This window comes from Diabrotica undecimpunctata, chromosome 1, assembly GCF_040954645.1.
Source record: "Diabrotica undecimpunctata isolate CICGRU chromosome 1, icDiaUnde3, whole genome shotgun sequence".
Lineage (NCBI taxonomy): Eukaryota > Metazoa > Arthropoda > Insecta > Coleoptera > Chrysomelidae > Diabrotica > Diabrotica undecimpunctata.
In genome coordinates this window covers 148990424-149012360 of record NC_092803.1, presented here as the reverse complement: position 1 = coordinate 149012360, position 21937 = coordinate 148990424, and the positions used below count along the sequence as shown (strand labels likewise).

The 21937-nt window shown below is 34.1% G+C and overlaps 1 protein-coding gene across 1 annotated transcript in view; it reads left to right on the top strand.

Moving 5' to 3' along the window:
• The window catches only part of chm (lysine acetyltransferase chameau), a 245508-nt gene extending 225426 nt beyond the window's left edge, over positions 1 to 20082 (top strand). The window contains exon 8 of the mRNA XM_072520183.1: positions 13468 to 20082. Coding sequence (XP_072376284.1) covers positions 13468 to 13829 — 362 coding nt within the window. The 3' untranslated portion in view covers positions 13830 to 20082. The remainder of the gene's footprint in view (positions 1 to 13467) is intronic.
• The last annotated feature ends 1855 nt before the right edge of the window (positions 20083 to 21937 follow it).

The following is a 21937-nucleotide window of genomic DNA, read 5'->3' as shown; positions in this document are numbered from 1 at the left end:
TCAATATTAGCCTCCTAAATTGTTTAAATTATTGCACCATCTTTTTATTGGTCTGCCAAAACTTCTTCGTCCATTTGGTGACTTATGTCATGCTATTCGTACTATCCTATCCTCTGCCATTCTACTAATGTGTTCGTTCCACGGATGTTTCCGTTTTGTCACCCATCCATTTATGTCTTCTATATTGCATGCTCTTTTTATGTTTTCGCTTCTCTCCCTATCCAGCAGACTTTTCCCTGATATTCGTCGGAGTATTTTCATCTCTGTTGTTTCTAGTAGTCTTTTCGTTTTAGATGTGTCAGGTCTTGTCTCCGCCGTGTATGTCAATATAGGTCTAATTGCTGCTTTATAGATTCTTGTTTTTGTGTCTTGTCTTAAGTATTTGTTCTTCCAGATTGTGTTATTAAGAGATCCCGCCGCTTTACTTGCTTTTAAGCTTTGTTGTCGTACTTCTTCCTCAGCATCTCTGTAACTAGATATATCTATTCCCAGATATCTAAACTTCCTGCTTTATTATTTTCCCATAAATTTAGATTTTACATCGTAGTGGGTATTTAGATACATACATACATTTGGTTTTTTCTGCTGATATTATCATATTGTATTTTTTGGCGGTTGTATTGAAGATGTGTGTTAATCTTTGGAGCTCGTCTTCTGTCTCGGCGATTAATGCGACGTCGTCTGTATAACATACTATTTGGATTTCTTTGTTCCCCTTTCTGTAACTATGACCTTTACGTACTGCTTGTATTATTTCGTCCATTATTATATTAAAGAGAAGTGGGCTTAACGAGCCACTCTGTCTGACTCCGCTTTGTACTGGTGTACATAATGGTGTTAGTTTTCCATTTATCTCTTCCTGTATTCGATTAATTTTAAATTCAATAAAAACAAGAAAATTAGAATATCTCGAACATATTACACGTGGAGAGAAATACACCTTGCTCCAACTGATTATGCAGGGAAAGAGAAGCATAGGGAGGCGTAGAATGTCATGGCTGCGCAACCTGAGAGAGTGGTACGGATGTACATCAAATGAACTTTTCAGGGCAGCCGTCTCAAAAGTCCGAATAGCTGTGATGATTGCCGACCTCCCCCGCGGAGATGGCACTTGAAGAAGAAGAAGTATTCGATTATGGAAGTAGATGTTTTAGATGGTTTGCATAATATTGAGTTTCTTTTATACGTATATGTTTCTTTTATACAGTAGGTGTAAGACGTCTTCGACTTGGGTGCGATTGAAAGCCTTTTTCAGGTCTATCTAACATAGATATGCTGTAGCCAAGTCTGATTAAAAAAAAGGTGGAAAAATGTTTCGCAGATATCTGAAGCTTTTAAGACATAGGTGGGGGATACTAGATGATGAATAGATGAAAAGATACTCCTAGTTTTACCTTGCGTTTTTTTTAAGCAATAATTTATGGTCAAAATTTGATTTTTTGTCTATAAATTTTTTCCCTTATATTTTAAATAAACAATATTTATGTCATTTTTTTATGTCAAGAATATCTTTATTTTCCCGTTTTTTTAATTAAAATTGATAAATAATTTACAGAGATATTTGCAAAAAAGCAGTTTTTTTGCACTAATTTATAGATTTTATTAATTTTTTTATTAACAAAATAAAATGGTATTAATACCTTTAATCATCAAGGAATTACCATCTTTTAGATTTGTGCGAAATTTTTCCCCGATCAGTCAAATATTTTATAAGTTATTTAATTTGTTTATCGCTGAGGCTAATTATTTAAACTATTGAGCTTGCCCTATGCATGATGCTAGACACATTCAGCAAATTTCATAGGATTGTTTAAGACTTAGACTATCTCAGAAGTTAAATGCATATTGAGTTTTCATCGAAATTATTTACAAAATAAACGTTTGAAAAATGGGTATGTTTTTTACTTATAAACAATTGTAATAACTTCTATATTTTTCAAGCTACAGACTTGTACGTACAACCATTGGATAGCTGGTAAAAAAGCTCACATTAAAAAATAAAAAACCTTTTATGACCAATATAAATGAAGTTAGTGCCTATTTTAAAAAAAATCATATCTCCATTGTTTATAAACATTAAGAAGTAAAATTTGCACAAATTTTGAATGAAAATCTAAACTTTATATTGAAACTTATAGCTATAAAATTTTCTCTAATTTTTCGAAACGACGGTGCTTTCGAAAGATCGACATAGGAAAGTGGAGAGGATATCTGTTTCAGCTCCGTTTTTTTTTTTCGGCATAAGAACTCGCAAAAAATTGAGTCCATTTGAAATTCACCATAAATACTTACTTTTTTTAATTTGCTGGAATTGTCTGTCGCAGTATTAATAATGATGACATAATTTTCACCCCCCATAAATCTCGGAAAATCCCGGAAAATCAACATATGTTTTTTCATTTTTTATCAATGATGTAATAATACTTATATATTTTATAAATTAAATTTTAGGTAATTTTTTACACATTATATTATTATATTCCTTATATTAATTATAATTGTTTGTATTTTTATAATTAACAATATTGATTTTTATTCTATTTTTCTTACAAATATGATATACAATAATTATCTAATCGCCTTACTGCTTTGATAAAATAAGTGGATTTTTTCATCACTTGCCTTATAAATTTTACAATGTTTATTGAACTTTACTTTTTTTATTTTCTTTACATACATTGGTTTAAAAGTTAAAATTTGGTTCATTTATTCAACTTCACTGTCAGGTCTGAACCTTTTTGTTGCAGGTTGTTTGTCTTCACTTATTAAGTCAGTCTTTCCATACATTAACATATTAATGGGCGATCTTAATGCCAAGGTGGGTCAAGGTAAGGTAGGAGAACAAGTAGGAAAATATGGGCTTGGAAACAGAAATGACAGAGGAGATCGATTGATTCAATTTTGCCAAAGTGAAGACTTCGTAATAACAAATACCTTTTTTAAATTACCTCTTCGACGGTTATATCCATGGACATCTCCACAACATACCAAAGAAAAAATAGTGAGAAATCAAATAGACTACATTTTGATAGCAAGGAGGTATCATAATGCTGTTAAATGTACTAAGACGCACCCAGGAGCTGATATAGGCTCAGATCATAACCCGGTTGTTACTGTGATAGAACAAAGAAGAAAGATGAAGAATTACCCAGACAAATACAAAGAAATAAATAAACACATAAAAAAGAGAATAAAAGAAGCCAAAGATAAGTGAATTAAAGAACAATGTGAAGAAATGGAAACCTACGAGAAAAAGTACGATGCGTTCAATATGCACAAAAAAGTAAAATAGATAACAGGAAGCATAAATAAATGCCAAATAGGTAAACTTAAAGACAAAGATGAAAATCTTATTGTAGATCTAGAGAATAAAATACAAAGATGGACCGAATACCTGAATGAATTATTTGAAGACGATAGAAACAACTTAACTCAGATAATCAATGCAACTGGGCCAGACATATTGAAAGAAGAAGTAGAATACGCAATAAGAAACGCTAAAAATGGAAAAGCAAATGGACCTGATGAAATTCCTACAGAACTGTTGAAGCTTTTGAATGATAAATCCGTAACCATAATATTAAATTTTGCAGCGAGGAGCTAAAACAGTTTCCCCTCCACTTTCCTATGTCGATCTTTCGAAAGTAACTTCGTTTCGAAAGGTTTTAAGTTTCGAAAAATTGGATGAATTTTATAGCTATAAAATTCAATATAAAGTTTAGATTTTCATTCAAAATTTGTGCAAATTTTACTTCTTAATGTTTATAAACAATGGAGATATAATTAACAAACAAATTGTCGCTAACTTCGTTCCTATTGTTCATAGAAGGTTTATTTTTTTTTACCAGCTATCTAATGGTTGTACGTACAAGTCTGTAGCTTGAAAAATATAGAAGTTATTACAATTGTTTATAAGTAAAAAACATACCCCTTCTCATCAGAGATAGTATAAGTCTTAAAGAATCCTATAAAATTTGTTAAATGTGTCTAGCATCATTCATAGGGCAAGTTCAATGGTTTAAATAATTAGTCCCAGGGATAAACAAACTGAATAACTTTTAAACTGTTTGACCGATCAGGGGGAAATTTCGCACAAATTTAAAGGACTGTAATTCCTTAATGTTGAAATATATTAATAACATTTTATTTTGTTAATAAAAAAATTAGTTAAATTTATACATTAGTGCAAAAAAACTGCTTTTTTGCAAATATCTCCGTAAATTATTTATCAATTTTAATTGAAAAAACGGGAAAATGAAGATATTCTTGATATAAAAAAATGGTATAAATATTGTTTATTTAAATTATAAGGGAAAAAATTTATGGATAAAAAATCAAATTCTGACCATAAATTATTGTTTTAAAAAACCGCGAGGTAAAAATAGGAGTATCTTTTCATCTATTCGTCATCTAGTAACCCCCACCTATGTCTTAAAAGCTTCAGATATCTGCGAAACATTTTGCCGTGAAATCGATGATTTTTGTATAACCAGACTGGGCTACTGGTTTATTGTACTCGATGGCCTTTTCTGTGATTTGTCTTAGTACAAATACGACCGACGTCTACGCAGGATCTTCCGGATCTGAATCCTTGTTGTTCATCTGATAAAGTTGTTAATTTATTGATTTTGCTGGTTAGAACTTTTGTGGTAAGCTTAAGTGCGGTGTTCAGTAGATTTTTACCTCTATAATTTCTGGGGTCCTATATTTCATGCATTCAAATAAAAAATGTGGTCTAGATCTCCGATTTTTTTACAAAACTCGCAAAGGCCGCTCTGTACTATTTTCATCTTATGCAAATGTGCTTAATAACATGCGTGACCAAACTACATTCTATTGACAGTGGTTATACTTCTACGGTTATAGTCGTCTTTACTGTACCAAAGATTTCTTCTCAACTTGGTTTCTATTTTTGTATCTCGTGTTTGATTTGATAAAGAGTATATTTTTGCCATAAGAATGTCCATTTTTTCATCATTTTTTGTTTTGATGAATTTAATTGATCTTATATTGTTAATTCTCAATTTATTTCTTCACCATTTATATACTCTCTTTGGCAATTTTATTCACGATTTCATTGTTATACTTGCGTGTGATTTGACCCAGAAGAATTTAATATTTTTATTATGATCTTGTAAATTTTTATGTATATTTTGAGAATCTATAAAAAAGATTCGTACCGTAGTACCAAATTAGTACAACGATAAAAACGAAAGGAGAACAATCTAAGACAGTTCAAATTAATGCTGGCATATGACAAGGAGATACTCTTAGCACAATTCTATTTCTTCTTCTTCTAATGTCTTCACTTCTCCTTCGATCTCTCAGCGTATTTCCTGTAATTTATATCAGTACTCTCATCCCTGCCGTTTCCACTACCCTTTGTGTTTTGGCTGTCTCGGGTCTTGTTTCTGAGGCATATGTCATTATTGGTCTTGCACTGGCTTTATTAATTCTTGACTTCATCTCAGTGTTAATGTGTCTGTTTCGCCATATAGTGTTATTAAGGCATCCTGCCAGTCGGCAATCTCTTCCTTAAAATAGTGTTTTATGTGGATGGCGCCATATTTAAAATGAAAATGACTTACAACGTTATTATATAATATTAAAAAAGCTTCAGATACATTCAATGTGTGTGTTTGACTGACGAAGATGCAATTATGAAATCACCTCTCATTATTTCTCGATAAAAGCAAGTATCAAGGACCTAGCATTATTCTATCACCGCTGCTAGACAGCAAAAGACGCAGTCAGTAGTCACCTCTATAGGAACCACCAGCGAGTATTCGACAACAGCATAGTAGAGAAAGAATCAACATTTAATTAATAATATGAGTGGCAGTATCAAGTGAAAGAATCGTAGTCAAAGAAATACAAAAGTTATGAGCACATAGTGCAAGATCAGAATTCACCAAACATGTGTAAGACCTATACTCACGTACGCCACAGAATTCAGAGCTGAAATGTCAACAGAAAAAGAATTTGTAGTACAAGATCTGGTGAGATGGTTTCGAGTTCGTAGGAGATTTTGTAGAAACTATTTTGACAGAATACCAGAAATGGACAAGATGCACCAAGACTCAAAATATACAAGGAACCAAACACACAAAGACCAATAGCCAGACCCCCAAAACGATTGCACAAGGGTTTCCAACTCAGCATCACAGGTCATGAGTCCTGAAGAAAGTTAAGCATAACTCAAATAAACAGGACCTACATAGTCCTATTAAAAGAAAAGAATATAACATACGAGGGTAATAGTAAACAGAAGACTTCATGGAGCAAGTAATGAAGTTCTCAAGATAATCAGTAACACAACGCTACTATTAGCTTACATATATCCCTCTCTAGCTTGGGAATGAAATTTGTGTTGTATTTAGAGTATTTAAATTTTTACTGTTACTAATATGTAAAGGGTATCTATTTAATTATTCTGCAGTTGATATTCTTGTCGTTGATATTTACAGCATCGCTAATATATTATTTTATATATATTTTGTCTTTTCCCATCCTTTCTCCTCTAGATCACGATACAAGATCTAGAGATGCTATTAGAGCACAACGTCTTACGTTGACAAAGAGTATGCAAAAATGCGACTGATGTTGGTTTGCATAACGTTCTGCCAGATAAAGTAAAAATTCTACACTTATTAATTATCGTTTAAGCTTAAAATCAAGTCACACTTTTTAAAACATTGTTTCTATTCAAAAACAGAGTAGTACGTACAGCTCTTACACAATAGTACAAATACAGGGTATTTGTATTCATGTTTTTATATTTTTATTTACTGTGTTTGTCGTTTCTTAAATTGTTAGTAATCAATATCTGTTTGTAATATTTAAATTCGCAAAAATTTTACTTAAATTTTATAATGTATGTATGTAATAATTGTCACTATTTCTTTGACTTGTCAAAAACAAAATTATTTTTGTATATTGACTAAATAAATTCTATTCTATTTTATATCATTTTATATATATTTTGTCTTCTCGCATCTTTTCTCCATTTTTTAATCGTATGGTAAACGTAAAGAGGGTGTTTCGGGTGTTACCTTACATGACTTGTCTACCCTATTTTTTACAAGCCTTGAAATCACGCCCCATTTTAATAATAATTCAAATTTCGTATGTTTTGACATAAATATAGAAAGTTTAGTAAATATACCTATTAACGATATCAACTCAAATAAAAACACTCTCTAATTTACCGCCTTAATAATACCTTTGGTATATTTTTCATCCCCCTGCCGGCAATAAGGTCTGCACGCACAAGTTAATGGGTACGGTCGATAGAGGAAACCACATCTCAGGATGACTTTTGGGAAAGTGGTAGTTTTCAACATCGATTTCGAGGAAATTTCCTTACGGTAACGGTAATTTAAATTTCCTCGCTTGTGATTTTTACCGATAAATTAGAAAATATTGTTGTAAAAGTCAATATTTTGAAAATTGTATTTTGGAAATGCTGTCTCATTTGAAAATCTCATAAAATTAATATAAAGTATTTCCAATTTTTCTGTACATAACTCTTTAAATTCTTTTTCTTCCTCTTTTTCTTCGTCGTGCACATTACATTGCATTACTGATCATTACATTAGTTATATGCATAGACATATAATACAAATAGACTGAGTACTACAATACAGTCGGGTTCCCCCAGTACGACAGAGAAAACTGACACAAAGTAGTCCCTCCATATCTGTCTAATGGGCCGTGTTTATCGACCACGTGACCTTCCCATTGGTCGTTTAGGTTACGTGGTCGATAAACCCGTAACATTAGAAAGAGATGCAGGGACTGCTTTGCGTCAGTTTTTTCTTTCGCACTGATAGAATGGGCTGGTATTGCAACCATCAGTCTATATTGTATTATATGTCTATGGTTACATGCCTGTGTTTGCTGGGTTATGTTTAATTATATGTGCAATTACGATGATCACCTGTTTCACCATATGTTTAATGCTCTTCCAGGTAATCTCCCTGCTGACTTTCCTTCTCTTACGATTTTAAGTATTCCACCATCGTCCATTTTTATTATTTGTAGGTTCCAGTTCCTTCTTCGTTCATTCCCTTATCATATGATGTCCTGAATATCGTCTTGTCCTATTCTTGTCTTATAATCTTGTTTTTAAACGGTCCCACCTAATTTTCCCTTATGGTTCTATGGATGTTAATGCTTTCATTTCAGTTGTTCTTACGGCTTGTTTTCTTTGATTCAGCTCTCGTTTTAATCGCGTGTATAAATATTGGTATTATGCAGGTTTGTAGAATCTTTTTTTTTTTTTTTTATTTTCAACCCCAAATTCTTATTTATCCGTATTACATCTCTTAATGCACCCGTAACGGTTGTTGCCTTTTTGATTTTAGTGGCTCTTTTCTAGTGACTGTGGGTAGCATTGTGAATAAGCTATTCAATCCACGATTATAGACTTAAATGTCGGAATACAACAAACGATGGACAGTGTTTGAAGCACTCAAAATGAACGAAGACGCGTTGCTCAGAATCGGTCAGATGTAGGTGTGGGTGTTTGGATCGTTCGTACCAGCACAAAATAAAACAAATAGAAAAGAAGAAAATTTTGTAGACGATTGCTACTAGAGCTAAACCAGAAATATTGAATAAACAGAGAAAAATCTATCTACAGACCTATGTAGATGTGTAAAATTTTTGCTTCTTACAATCTATATACAAAATTTAGCGTTTTATATAAAAAAATATAGTCAAAAAAACATCCAAACATGCAAACAGAATTACAGGATGAACTCCTTCAAAAAGCACCAACACTGCACTACACTGGGAACAAGTAGATGAAAGATAAAAATAATGAGATATGTTTACTTTTTCATATTGACCACCAATCGAAAATATTAAACTTAATAATTATCTTCTAAATCAGTACAAAAAAGGGAAAAACTTACTGTTAATTTATTTTGTTTTACTATACTCGCTTTCACTGTAGACGTGCGGGTTCTTTTAATAGAAGAAAGACTGTTTCCCAATATTAACTTTTTTTTTAATTGCCGTATTGCCACATTCCAGTAAGAGTCTAAAAAGGTATCCATTGAATTCTGACAGGCAACGGTGAGGGAAATCTTTTTTGAACATCTAAAACCTTAACCACCATTCCAGAGAGGTGGTGTTTCTACTCAATAAACAACTAAAATAAAAAACTAAAAATTTGTAAATAAACATACCTATTACCGTAAATCAGAAAATGTTTCACACGTTAGGCCATAAACTAATAAATAATATTAACCATAAATTTCAGATCCCTGGCTCAATTTCCTCCTCTGTCCTCCTGCTTCTTTTTCTTCATCACCCCAGAAATTGGACAGTGTACTTCTCTCCATTCTTTCTCTCCTCTTAACATTATGTTTACAATATTTCTTTCATCCAGCCCGAAACCCATTCGCCTCTCGAAATCTCCCCTCTCATTTACCCATCTCTGGCAGTTAAAAATGTGGACGGGGGCGTCCGGTACCCCACAAATAGTACACTCTGCCGAGGCAGATTTGCCTATTCTATTTGTGAAGGTGCCAAAACTACCATGTCCGGTCAGAAACTGCGCCAGGAAGTAGTCTAGTTTCCTGAACTTACATTCCCACAACGGTCTCAGATCGGGAATAAACTCCTTCGTCCACCTTGCCTTTCCACTATCATTCGCCCATTCTCTCTGCCACTCTACTATCGTTCTTTCTCTCTCATCTATATTTACATCCATCCTCCTCGCATATATTCTCGCTCGCTCTTTACACAACAAAACGATCGTTATCACCGCTCCAATGACATATAGAGCCTCATTTGAAACTGTCCTATATGCGCTAGATACCCTAAGGAGCATTCGCCTTTGCGAAGTCTTTATCAGCTTAGCATTTAGTACGTTACACCACACGAAGGCAGTGTAGGTTACCACTGACTGGAAAACTCCATTTAGCACCTTTCTTTTGGTGCTACCTGTGCCTCCAATGTTTGGCATCGGCCGTATCAACGCCTCCAGATTTCGGTTCGCCTTCTCTACTGTCTTTTGGATGTGTACTTCGAACCTTAGTCCTTCCGAAAACCAGTCTTCCAGATACTTAATTGATTTAACCGGTGCAACCTCCACACCTTCGACTATAAAGTGAAGAGAGGATTTTTCCCGGGTCCCTTTGAGAACTAACACCTCAGTTTTCTGAGGCGCTAGCTGTAGATCGTCCTCTCTGAGCCACCTACTAATGCGACGCAAGGCTGTGTTATGCATATTATGGGCTGCAGTAGCCATGTCCGTTTTCTGACTCGCCTTCGTAACCACTGCGAGATCATCTGCATAAGCTACAAGAGTGCATCCCCTTGGCATCTGTAGCCTCAACACACCGTCGTACAGGACATTCCACAGGATGGGGCCTAGTACTGAACCCTGCGGAACACCCTGCGACAAAATGATGCTGGTATCTTTTTCTCTTATGGACCTGTCAGTAAAGTATCTGTCAATTACGTTGACCAGGTACTCACTAATGATGCCGTATTAAAGGCATTCTTGACGTCAAGCAGGATGAGAGCCACCCATCTCTTTGTATCCTGCGTAACTAAAGAGGTTACTTCTGTGACCGCATCTATGGTGGACCATTTGGCCCTAAAACCATATTGGCGGTCGCTCAGTGCATGATTTTGTTCTAGCTCTCGCTCAAGGGGGCCTTTTACAAGCTGTTCGTACAATTTAGCTATCGAACTAAGAAGGCAAATTGGCCGAAATCGCACCTCTTCTTCTTCACCTCTACCTTTCGGGATAAGGACAACCTTAGCTTCTTTCAGCATTGTTGGAAACTGCTGTTGTTCAAACAGTTTGTGTAGCAATCTCAGAAAAACCTGCGAGTATTTTAGTGCGGCGAGTCTTACTGTCTCCGGCATGACTCCATCTATGCCAGGTGCCTTTCGGATCTTCATCCGTCCAACAGCCTCGCCGAGTTCCAACTCAGTGAAAGGTTCCACATCTATGAAACCAAAAACCCTTTCACGCCTATCCTCCACCTGAGGAGAGAGTTCCCGTATTAAACGGAGTTTTTCCTCCTCAGGCAGGAGGTAGGGTGTCTTTTTCCCCTTCAATTCGTTACAGACAATCTTGAAGCCCTGTCCCCAGATTAACTACATCATGGTAACATCGTAGCAATAAAAAACCAAAAAACCTAATGTCTCCACTCCCACTCTGGCGAAGACAGAAATTTTTACTTAACTTTTAGTGGATTGAACTGAAAATTGTTGATACTATGACCCAAATCCTCAGTATCTGGCGAAAGAATGCCCAACTACGGACTTTAAAGTTTAAAAGGTCGATCGGTAATAATTTCAATTCTTACACATATGATTGTTGCCGACTCCCCGCCCTCATGACGAATTGTATCTAGCAAGCGATTGGTGGAATTTAGAGAAATCTAGCACAGAAATTTGGCAATTTGTAAACAAATAATTATTGCGCTTATCTGTTAAACGCAATTCTTATAGAAAAAAGGATTTAAAGAGGACACGGTTACTTTTATTCAGTGCAATTAAGACTTGTACAAATAAACACCTAGAGTAGGCCTTCTCGTTCGAAATTCAAATGTTTCCTTTTCGAAGATTCTGAGATACCACTCGAATGTTTATGATAAAAAATTAACGTACAAATACATAACCGAAAGACATCGAATTAAAACATTATACAGGGTCGCATAAAAGTTACTGCATTCTGAATTATATGGAATTAAACAAAAAAATAAAAGATTTTTGAATCGTTAAAATGTTAATAGTGAAATATACACCTCTTCGCCTATAAAATTAGATATATAGTAATAAAAGAAGGTATTATTAATTTATACACGACATACGTCGACAATAGATAGACGGTCACCAAAGTTACAGATAATTCCTTACAGGAAGGACGTAGAATCTTAAAAGTTCGTACATAGTTCCTTTAGGACGTAAATACACGGTATGTCAAATTTAGGGCTAAAACGAACATAATTTACAAAAATACATGTCCAATATCGTCGAATTGTGTCATATTTGTTCATATTAAAACAAGTTGGTTCGCGCTTAATTCGCTGTCGAATTCTTCGATACTCCGATGTTGAGAATATTATTTATATTTATATATAAATTTTTATAAAACCTTAGGGTAGAAGTATTAATGATTATATATATATATATATATATATATATATATATATATATATATATATATATATATATATATAATTTTTACAGTATTGTAAATTACATACATTAAGATGAATAACTCATTTCAATCCACTTTAATACAAGAGTCTGTACCTAACAAGTCATAATATCATGCCATTGATCTTAATAATTAATATAGGTATACATACAAATAAATTTTTTTGTACTTTGTTTTTTATGGATATTATTCTTTCATTCTAACTCATAAAATATCTTAATGTAGGTATTGGTTATTTTCAATAGTGCAATGTTTTGTTAAATCGATCCTCCTTTATTTTATATAAACCTAAGAAAGTTCTTTTAATATAATTTCAATTTTATATTAGACTAGCTAACCCGACAGACCCGAATATGAATAGAATCTGGTCAGTTTCCGGTAAACAATATATGGTCTCAATTTGACTTGGCCACTGGTATCACAATTAAAATGCTTTAACTTAAATGTCTTGCAATATGGATAAAGAATGTTCATTTCTCCAATAGCAACAATTTGCTGTAAGCTGCGATCCATTGCCACGTTATACGTTATAATTGAATGCTGCTCGATGGGGATTAACGCGACATTTCTAAGTTGTTTATTTTGATCATATCGATTTTGTTCAACGTCATTTCGCGCTCCGCGTTCCTCCTCGGTTTGATTAACTCGTATATATTTGTACCTGCAGCATTGGAAGTTCTATGACCTAAGTTGCTACGTCAAATGGGTGGCATTTTTGTAAATAAAAATTTAACTAAAAATAAAAAATTTACTTCCTTAGGGTTTCTGTATAACCATGTATACCACGTGTTCGTGTATCAAAACTTACCAAAAAATGGATATTAAATTAAACTTGTAAGTAACTGCCCTTGTTAACACTTGTTTATAATTTATTTTTGAAAAACACTTCCTACTGAACAAACTGAAAACTGGATAAACGTTCTGATTGAATGGACAGTACATTGTATTACATCCTTATTCCATAAGAACCTGCTAGAAATTAGATTATTTTGTTTTATACGAAGAAAATCTAACATTTTTTCATCAGTATTTTTGCAGCATCTTTTGCAGTTAACTGTAATTTATGAGTTTTACTTGAACTTTTGCTTGAACTGCTTTGAAAATTTTTAGATTACTGCGAACGTCAAAAATTGTATTTTATGTATTTTCAATATGTTTTGAGTACAATTTCTTTATTTTTGTTCTTAAAACAAAATCTGATTAACGAATATGAATTTTTCAAATCAGAAACTTATCGAAAAACGATTCATTTACTTACATTCTTTTTTCTATTCCAGGCTACCTCTTAACCAGAGTAGAAGGCAAAATCGGCTCCCCTGAAAAACCTCTTAGCGACTTAGGCTTAATCTCATACCGTTCCTATTGGAAAGACGTCCTCTTGGGATACCTCTGCTCCAGAGCTGGCACCACCTTATCTGTCAAAGACATCAGCCAAGAGATGGCAATACATTCTTATGACATCGTATCTACCTTACAAGCTCTAGGAATGATGAAGTATTGGAAGGGTAAACATATCATTCTGAAGAAACAGGATGTGCTCGACGAGTACGTGGAAAGGGTGAAGAAACGTGGGTCTCTGTTGAAAGAGGTTGACCCCACGTGTTTAAGATGGAATCCTCCTCAACCAGCTTCTGGTTGAAACAGAAATAAATTGAAGGGTAATGTTTAATCGACTCAACACAAGGTTTATGGTCACTGCCTCTAAAACAATGAACGGATGTCATGATTTCAAAAACAAATTTTTGGAATTTTTAATTTTATATATTTATAAATAATTGTTTTACATTCAATAAGAATAATCGTTCAGACAACCTACGTTTCTCCTAGTCCAATGAATTTTTTATATGAAAACTTCTCCAAGTCTGTTAGATAATTTAGTTAAAAGTAGATATCAAAAATTGTGCTTACAATAATTGTTTTTAAATTGGTAAACGGGCCTAATAAAACGTGTTATAAACATTTACGTTTTCTATACAATATAGGAAGAAAAAAAGGTTTAGTCTTCTATTAAAATATTAATCCATAACAGTGAATCTTTGTGAAAGCTTGCCTTTATTAACAATAGTTTGGGAAACCTATTAATTTCAAGACAGCCTGAATGTGTCTATTTTTGTGAAATAGGTCATGAACGTATTCAGTATAATGTGTACTAAAATCTAATTAACTTTCTTGGGTTTACAGGACAGTATTCCTACAAGATATTTTTTAAATCTGTTTTCTTTTAGATTTTTTGACAAAATTAATCCACGAGATTAATCTTTATGAAACATATATTGTTGGGCAAAAACTTGGACATTTGAATTTTTTTGAAATAAATTTGAAATTATAATTTATGTAGAAATTATTCCAAAAAACAAAACAATAATATACTCATTTCCAAAAAATTTTTAAACAGAATGAAACGAGTAAACAATATATTTGCTTGTAAGGATGTCTATCCCCACATCATTACGCCACCGCGTAGACCTTCCTCTCTCACTCCTACCGTGAACTTTTTATTTAACGATTTTTAGTATAAGGTGAGAATTATTTTGGCGTTGAATGTTCCCTAAAACTATACTGCTCCTAATTCCTTCAACCCTTGTCAGGGCTTGGTGACACTCTAACTATTGTTAGCTTGCTGTTTCCATTGGCTGCGATCCTGTGCCATATGGATTTTCCCACCAGAGTCTTCATTTGGTCTGCCCGCCCATCTTGTTGGAGATCTTCCTCTTGGTCTTTGGCCTTCTACCTGCCCTTCTACTACCAATAGTTCTACGGTCCTCGTTTTTCTAGCTATGTGTCCGAAGTAATTTAGGCATGCTCAGTTTATTTTTTTAATAGCCCGTCTTTAATATGAAGCTTTTCCAGAATTGAGATATTTTGGTTTTTTTTGTTCTATTTAGGACACGTATAGAATTCTTCTATAGACCCACATTTCTAAGGCTTCGATCTTACTCATCGATTTTTTAAAAGTTCATGTTTCAGCTGCATATGTAGGAATGGGAAAAATAAGGGCATTGGCCAACCTGAACTTAATATTCTTTGTTATTGTTCGGTCTTTTCATATTTTAATTCTGTCTTAAATAATTTTAATTTTTCTAGTATTTCTCTCTTTATATATTCAGAATATAATACGTTGTATAATAATGGTAATAATATGCAAGCCTGTCTAGTTCTTTTCTTTGTTTTGAATACATCTGAAAATAAAATATTCCGTGTAATTTAACTTTGGCTGAGTTTTTATCATACAGATTTCTTATTAGGTTAACGAGATGGTTAATTACTCCCATATTTTCCATTATACTTCAGAGGAGATCCATTAAATAAGGGGAAACTATACTAAGCTACGCTATTTTATTTTGCCATTAATTAATGCAACAACTAGACTTTCTATAATATATATTCATTTTTCATTTTATCCTTTATTATCATTTCATTCATCCATCTAAGCATTCTCATTTCAAACACATGCATTCGTCGTTCTTTTTTCTTTTTAGCTGCTCCATATTCTACAGCAGTGCTCTGCAAAGCAAATCGTATAGCAGTTTTATAAAATTTGACTTTCAGTTTCATTGGAATCTTTCTGTTACAGAACACTCACCTTCTTTCATTTAATCTATCCTGCTCTGATTCTACTGCACACGTCTTCATTTATTTTACAATTACTCTGTAATACCGATCCTAGATATCAAAAACTATTACTTTTTAAAATCGTTTCACCATTAAAATATATTTCACATCATTGTTATGGTGTGATAAGATATTTTATGTCCGTCAAATTTACACGATTGAACAAATATTCTGTTGGCCAATTTATCTCTATTTCTACTAATACTATCCAAATACTTTAGGGATATCCTATTGTCAAATCGCTTTATATAATTTTTGTAATGCGGGAGAAATTTCTTTATTTGTTAATTTGGTCAGAATTAATGTTCTGTTTCTGCTTCTTCAAGTTCCATCTTCTATCGAAGGTTGGAAATCATCATGGCTATGCAGACCCCGTTGATCGCCGTCCTAAATAGTTCTGCACTTCACTACTGCATTCAAACCATTCCCCCAAGTTCCTATGCCAGGATATTCTTCGTCTTCCTACATTTCGCTTTCCTCGAATTGCTTAGTATTTTTGCCTTCTCATCATGTGATGTGGAAATGTAAGTTATTCAAAATTTCTCCATTGATAGATATACCCTCTACTGAATCTGATATCACTTCTTTAAATACCGCTTCACTGTAGACATGAAGAGTAGTGGGGACAGCACGTAACGTCTCTATATTTTAATATCTCAAGTGTAGTGGTTGTCAACTCTTACCTTGGCAGTTTAATTCCAATATAGATTAGGTATAATTTTGATATCACAACTGTCAACATTTTTGCTTTTTAATATAATCTGCAAGCTTTTTATGTTGAATCTTACCACATGTCTTTTCAAAGTCTATATAAGTACATAAGTACATATCCTGATTAATGTCCATGCATATCTGGGCCAACACATTTAGTCGAACAAAGCATCTCTTGTGGTTATACCATTTCTAAAGCCAAATTGTGTGTCAATAATTTCATATTCAAGAGTTTTAACAATTTTGCTGTGTATTTAGAGTTATTGGGTTTGTCTCATACAGCCGGTAATGAGTCTGCGTTTGTAACTATATATATACTATATGTATATAGCCAGTAAAGTTTCGTTCTGACTGACATTTACTTTCTTAGCATGCGCAGCGCAGATCTCCCCCATACCGGGCATACGTATTTCTCCGTTGAGAAGCATAGCGCCTGCGCTGAGGATCTTAGTACTGTGTTCATATCCGTTCTCGAAGTGTCAGAGCTAGAACTTGGCTGATGCAGGTCCTCCCAGGTCTGAAACCAGTTTACTGTGGTATGATTTTTAAGTCAACCGTTTTCGCTATGTTTTGCAGGATAAGTCTTTCATACAGCGTATATAGGTGGCAGAGAACTAATTGACATTTCTTAGTCTCTACTAGGTTCTAGTACAACTATGACTTTTGGTTTCCTCCACAGTTTCGGTATTTGGAGTGTCGTTCGGCATCTATTAAACAAGCATAGGATCCAGCTTTTTGCTCCACGCATATATCATCAACTCCTGCGACTTTCCCATTTTGAGTGAATTCAGTTCTTTATTCAGTTCTTTTGGGGTGAAAAATGTGTCAGAGTACCTTTTTTCGGTTGTTGGCGAGCGGTTGATATCTTTTTTTGCGTGTGGTGTTGGGAGTAACCTTCGGCGCTTTGCTCACCTTTGGGTTGCCGTTTAGTTTTCTTATTACGTTCTAAGCAATTTTGCTGCTGTGAGATATGTCCACACTCGAGGGTTTCTACCTATTTCTTTTGTCGATTTTCGCTCAGTGCTGCCATATGGACGTTACCACAGTCTATTATTTTCTCGCTGAATGGGTCTTTGTTGAATAGTCTTTCATACGTGTTTAATGTGCTTTTGGAGACATCTGATAGATCTGGTATGAATTGTTTCCTGTAGCCTCTTCGTAGGTGCTGCTTAGACACCCTCTGCAAAATTTGTACGAAGGTCAGGTAGTTTTCAGGTGTTGGATCTAGGGCTTCGAGTTCGGTATCCAGGTTGTCAGAGTACTCAGTCCGGTTGGCCTTTTCGAAGTTTAAGCGTCTTCAGAAGGGTATCTCGGTTGTTTTGATGGCAACATAAATTTTAACACCTATTGTCCTATGATGAGTTTTAGGGATTGCACATTTTAGACATTTTTTATACAAAAATGTTGGATTTTTTCGCTTACAAAGCAATTATCAGAGTTGTAGCCGCGTAATTTTGCTATTAAATAAACTGGCAGCTTCGCGTCGTGTATTAGGGAGAGTCGGTTGATCTCTGGCCATTATTCCAGCAGCTGACCGTCTGCATCGGTTTTATTATAGCCTAATGACGTACTGTGGCTTGAAATCTCCTACTAAGAACTGGATTTCCTGCTTCCTAAAGTTTTCCGGCATTTGTAGGTTGAGTGGTTTGCAGTTCGGTTTATATATGGATGATACGGCGAAGGCCTCGCTCTCGATAGTGAGTATTTCACTGTCGTCGGTGGTTTTCTTTCCCGTGGATGTTATGGTCATATTGGTTTTTGTCAAAATGGCGCTACCCTATGGGGCGCTTCTAGAACAAGTCGCATGCCTTCGATGTTGAGCCCGTACAAGTTTTCATCTCTGTGTGATTCCTGAAGGCATATTATGTCCCAATTGTGAGTCCGACACAGTTATAAGATTACGTCTTTTTTAGATTTTGTAATGCCTTCGATGTTCAAACTAGCAATTGTCAGTTTTGGCTCTGAGAAGAGCGTATCTGTTTGTGTTGTTTTCCAGTGGTGGAAGCATTAGCCACTGCCTGTAGGGGCAGTGTTTCCAGGGAGCTCCGGCATACTCTATGTAACTGAGAAAGTAAGTATAGAGTAAGGAAAATGCACGGGTGGAGGCTGCCGGATATGTTAACAATCTCTATTGTTTGATGTCCTCTCTTATTGGATGAACCTATTCGGATTTTTGGTCGAGCAGAGTTTATCTTCGATAAATTAAGACGTTAATTTCGTACTATTTTCGTAAAAGCTGTAACATCTTGATGAGTTTCTGTCAGTAGTTGTGTTATAAAATTTGTAAGAAAATTTTTATCTTCTAACTTGCTGATCTGGCAAAAACTAATAGTTTTAATCTGTTTTATTTTTCAGAAACAGTTCATTTATATATAAAAAATATAAAATCTAAATTTACTATGTAATACTATAGAAACGAGGATGGTAAAAAATGATCATTTAAAAGTGAATTATGATTATAATCATCATCACACAGCCATCAGCGTTCCCTGCTGAACATAGTCCTTCCTGGTTTGTCTCCAGTGCTTCCGATGTTGTGTCATCTAAATCCAATTTGTTGTAACCCTCTATAAGACTCGGAGGTCTTTCCCTACCTCGATATGCCTGAAATCTAAAGTCACAGAACATGGAACAGCGTTCTTTATCAGCGAAGAGAAATAGAAACATAATAGAAAAAGGCAAAATCTATGACGGGAACCAACGCAACTATATTACCGTTTTCCCCTCAATATTTGTGGTTTATGATCCCTGAGATAGGGCAAAACTGTCTATTTATGGTGGGCTCGTGCTGTCCCGTCGTTAGTCGGTAAATCGACACGGTTCAAAGGAAGGTTGGAAGCTGATGCATAGCACGTAGGTACTTATCCCTCCTATGTTTTCGATGCGGTTAGGCTCTAGTACAGTCAGTATAGTACTAATTTTACTGTGGAGTGATCTAACGAAGTGTTGGAATTTTTATCATTGTATAAATTACAATTTACTACAAATCTATTTTCTATTTCTCTTTGCCGACGTGAAATGGCGAAGAGCGCCTCTCCACGCTTAATGAAATTCCGGCTTAAGACACCACTGATGCAATTGTCAGTATTCAAGGCATTTATACTCGTAATTTCAAAACATGCGGTGTTCTATCTTGATGTGATGACTAACGAGTAAAGATTCACGGTCCCAGTTCTACTTTCAACCCAAGAACTTAATTGATCACCCCCCGTATACGTTCTTATTACTATATCTGAGTCAATTACCAGAAACAGTAAATTATAAAAAATGACTGAAACTTGAAAAATTCAATGTGTAGGTGTATTGGCTGGCCTTTTTGTATTACCTGATTACCTTTAAGTGTCTCCTTCTACGGATTCCATGAAACATTAATATTAATGTATTACGAAATAATTAAAATAAATTACGGCAAAAGGTGACGAAAAAGGAAATATTTTTTAAATAGAAGTATTTTTTAAATACGTGTATATTAATTGTATTATTATATGTCAGGTTAAGTATGTAGATATTATTTAATTTCAAATATTTTCATTGAACTTGTTAAATATTATTATTAATAAAATAGATTTTGAAACTACATGTCTTTTTATTCTAAAGCCAAAAATAGCTTAATTGAACCTAACTTACTGTTTGAAATTTTGTACTGAAAATGGCTTTGCGATTTGCATATATTGCTTGTATATGTATCTGTCCGTATTCAAGCATACATAAACAACAGAATCGTGCACTTGTCTTGGATCGGCTTCCGATCTGCACTTGCTCAACATAAAGGGCGCTCAATACAATATAGACAGACATTCTGAAGTTCCGGTTTAAGTTCGGCCCAAAATAAGGCATTTTCACCACGGATACACCAAGAATACTAAATATACAACTGTTAAATTCTGTTCAAGAGAACATCTTCATAATCACTAACACTTTCTACAAACTTACCATGCGAGGACTATATATATAACGCTCCCCGCAAGATAACGAAGAAAGACTAGTCATAGAACTCAGATAGATTATGTCTTAATAAATGAAAGATATAGATACAGATTATAATCTCTTAATGGTCCAAGTACACATTTAATTCAGAAAGGCAGTAAAAGGAAGTAAACTAAAGCAAACTGATATTATAAATTTGATGAACAAAGAGACACGTCAGGATATAAAATAAAGAATAAACAATTTTGAACACTACACTACACAACTTATGAACACTAGATATGAAAAAACCTTTAAAGGAAATAGAGAAGAAGGAAATACACACATACAAACAAGAATGTGGTGAGATCCTGCAACTCATGAATGAAAGAAGAACATAGTAAATGCGAACAATACAAAGCAATATCGTACCAAATACGTAGAAAAAAAAAATGAGTGACGAAAGAGAAATTTTATAAATCAAAGTGTAAAGAAATTGACGAATTACAACAAACACATGACAGCTTCAGTATTCACAAAAAGGTTAAAGAATTGACAGGTCTAAAAAGACGGTATCAGATTAATACATTATGTACTCACTTTGGGTTTCGAAATGGCCCTAGGTTGTTCCCACTTAATGTAATGTCCCAGAGATACCTAGATATAAACTAATATATGTATTTGTGCTTTATTGGCTATAATAAAGCCTTTGATAAGGTTCACCATTGTCATCTAATACAATTGTTACTGAAAAAAATCTAGATACAAGGGATATCATTATTTCCAATGTCTATTACGGTCAAAGAGTTGCAGTACAAGTAATTGGAAAGAAAACCGAAGATATAGAAATAAAGAGAGAGGTTCGTTAGGGTTGTGTGCTTTCTCCGATCCTTTTGAACATATACTCGGAAGACATTTTGAAAAAACCTTAGATGGTCAGAATTATGACATTAAAATGGCCTCTCAGTAAACACGAACAAAACAAAATTTAGAGTGCTCTACTACAGCATGGAATCGTGGACACTAAAGAAAAACGACCTTAAGAAAATATAAGTTTTTGAGTTCTGATTGTATCATAGAATAACTTTAATTACTATTTAAATGGGAATAAGCCACAATTAAAGATTAAAATACGTTTATTGACATTTCAATTTCCACTTCGGAAATCGTTCTCAAAATACAAACATTAGTAAATTAAACAAATTTTGTTTTTTGTTACTTAGAGAAAAATTCTTCTAATAATTTAATTTTATCTGACTCATTGACAATTCAGACGTACCTTATACATTTTAAAGTAGACGACTTTAAAATGATATTGCCAATATTGTTGAGTTACGTTCCTGGGACGACTTTACTTATAAGATAGTTCATTCGATTACATGAAATCAACTTTAACTTGAGAATATCCGTCAGAAAAGATCATAAAATGTAATTCGTCTTTAAAAAGACAAATACATGCCATGATGACGGTAAAATTCTCCTGTTAGTGATTCCATAGTAAATTATGAGGGAAAAACC